This window comes from Mus pahari, chromosome X, assembly GCF_900095145.1.
Source record: "Mus pahari chromosome X, PAHARI_EIJ_v1.1, whole genome shotgun sequence".
NCBI classification, from domain to species: domain Eukaryota; kingdom Metazoa; phylum Chordata; class Mammalia; order Rodentia; family Muridae; genus Mus; species Mus pahari.
In genome coordinates, this window is record NC_034613.1 from 67,631,810 (window position 1) to 67,634,438 (window position 2,629).

General features: G+C 35.5%; 1 protein-coding gene across 1 annotated transcript in view; it reads right to left on the minus strand.

Moving 5' to 3' along the window:
• The window catches only part of Cfap47 (cilia and flagella associated protein 47), a 210,187-nt gene that overhangs the window by 77,352 nt on the left and 130,206 nt on the right, over positions 1 to 2,629 (minus strand). The window contains exon 43 of the mRNA XM_021188546.2: positions 677 to 785. Coding sequence (XP_021044205.2) covers positions 677 to 785 — 109 coding nt within the window. The remainder of the gene's footprint in view (positions 1 to 676; positions 786 to 2,629) is intronic.

Genomic DNA, 2,629 nt, shown 5'->3' on the forward strand with positions numbered 1-2,629 from the left:
CTGCCAGACCTATTTCCAAAGTGGTTGTACAAGCTTGCAATCCCACCAGCAATGGAGGAGTGGAGGAGTGTTCCTATTTCTCCACAACCTAGCCAGCATCTGCTGTCACCGGAATTTTTGATCTTAGCCATTCTGACTGGTGTGAGGTGAAATCTCAGGGTTGTTTTGATTTGCATTTCCCTGATGATTAAGGATGTTGAAGATTTTGTTAAGTGCTTCTCAGCCCTTCGGTATTCCTCAGTTGAGAATTTTGTTTAGCTCTTTAAGTATAGGCAAAGAGTAAAACTTTGTTTATTAACAACCAAACTTTTTCAATGCTAATGCTAGGAATCAATAATCAGACATAAAGACAGAAGTCTAGATTATGAAAAATACATAGTTTTGAAAATGTAGGGATTATCTAACATAAGTGGATATGTTTATTGAACAATATTTGGTATAGTAAATTCCAATATTATCTGAAGATTAAGAAAAGACTTTTAAAGAAGCCACTAATCACATTGTTAATGGCTAAAATAGTGCTGTTTTATGCGTAAAACCATAATAAAGTTAGAAGAAGGTTTTCTAAAATAAGACTGCATGTTAGAGAAAAGTGCTATATGGATGTTCACATGACCATACAAATAATAATCCCATTTGTTAATATAACAAATGGAACAAAACATGTGCAATGTACCTTCTAGAGAAGTGCTGTAGTCAATTGGACTTGGCGGCTTCACTGGAAGGAAACTGGAAGGCAAGGGTAGCAAACCTCTTCCTTCTATAATGTATATCAAATCTCCAATCTAAAATACAAGCATATAATAATATGGAATTTTAAGTGCTTGTAAAAATATAAACCATACTTAGGTTACACTGAAAATCTATATGCTTTCTAGGAACTTTCTGGAATACTTTTCTGAGCAAAGAGTACTAATCATATAGCCAAAACTAAACATAAATATAGCATTACACTAGCCTTCTATAAAGATATAAAGGTTGAATAAGATCCTAGAAATTCTTTATAAATATTCTTAAGAGGTAGTCTTAAAATGACCATGTAAATATGAAAGAATTTTGGAAACCCCAAGGAGTTAAGGTCAGGTGGGGTAAGGGTGGTTGGGGACATCCATGTGGAGACCTGGGTGGGGAGGAGGTATGGGATGTGGAGCTGTAGGAAGGAGGGGGGGTGGAGTGTAAAAAAGATAAATTAATTAATTTTAAAAATGAATCTTTGTCACTATCCTGTAACAACACAGCAACAATTACATTATTTCTTCTAATCCTTCTTCCTCTTAATCATCCTCCTCGTTTTCATCTTAGCATTATTATTATTATTATTATTATTATTATTATTATTATTATTATATAATTATTCAAGTACATTTTTAAAATAAATATCTAAAATATTTTGGGGCACAATATTATCTAATAAATACAAACTGCTAAACAGATAAAGCTAAAATAATAGTGGGAAACCCATAAGGGCACGAACATGATATGCTGAGAAATTAATAGTAGTGAGCATGCATGCATTCATTGTTTCCTTAGCAGCTATAATGCATTAGGGAAACCAGGTCTTTAGGTTCCATTTTCCTTCTCTGGACAGCTAGTGTCTTTTGAAACCCATATCATAACAGAAAAGAAAGTTGAAGAAAAAAAAAAGAGTGTCTTCTAAAGACATACCAGAAAATGATAATGGGGAAATATTATATCCTGATTCAAACAAAGAATATGGAGGTGACATTTAGGAACATAAAAATGTCATGCTTCCACATGGAAACCTTCAGTGGCCCCTAAACTAACCAGCTTGAAACTCTGACGGACCAGTTCCATCCAAGTCAGGTCCACATGCCATCACAATTGGCCTGCCTGGGACAGTCGGCAGATGTGAGTTGCACTCAGTCTTGAGCATCACTGTATAGCTCTGGCCTAGCTCTTCAGTCTAGAGGAGCCTTGCAGGACCCCAAGATTGTCCAGACTCCTTGTGGAAACCTTCAGTGGCCCCAAGACTAATCTACTTGGAACTCTGCTCCACCAATCCAACTGGGACAGAGCTTGCAGAATTGAGTCTGACCTCAAGACCCCACTCTCACCAATGGACAAGCCAGAGACTCAGAAACTAAACAGAGAAATAATGAAACTAAAAGATTCTATGAACTAATAAGATTTAACAGATTATCTACAGAACCTTTCACCCAAAAACAAAAGAATCTAACTTCTCAGCAATTCATAGAACTTTCTCCAAAACTGACCATAAAATTGGGCACAAAGCAAAACTCAATAGATACAAGAAGACTGAAAAACCTCCATGTATCTTATTTGATCACTAGGGATGAAAGCTGAACTTCAACAACAGAAGCAACAGAAAGCATACATAGTCACAGAAACTGAACTCTACTTAACAATCACTGGATCAGGGAAGAAATAATAAATTAAAAACTTTCTAGAATTCAATAAATATGAGGGCAGAACATTCCCAAACATGGCACACTACAAAAGCAGTGATAAGAGAAAAGGTTATGACACTAAATGCTAATAAAGAAATTGGAGAATTCTCATACTAATGAATTTAAAGTACTTCCGAGGGCTGTAGAAAGAAAAAGAAGAAGAAGAAGAAGAAGAAGAAGAAGAAGAAGAAGAAGAAGAA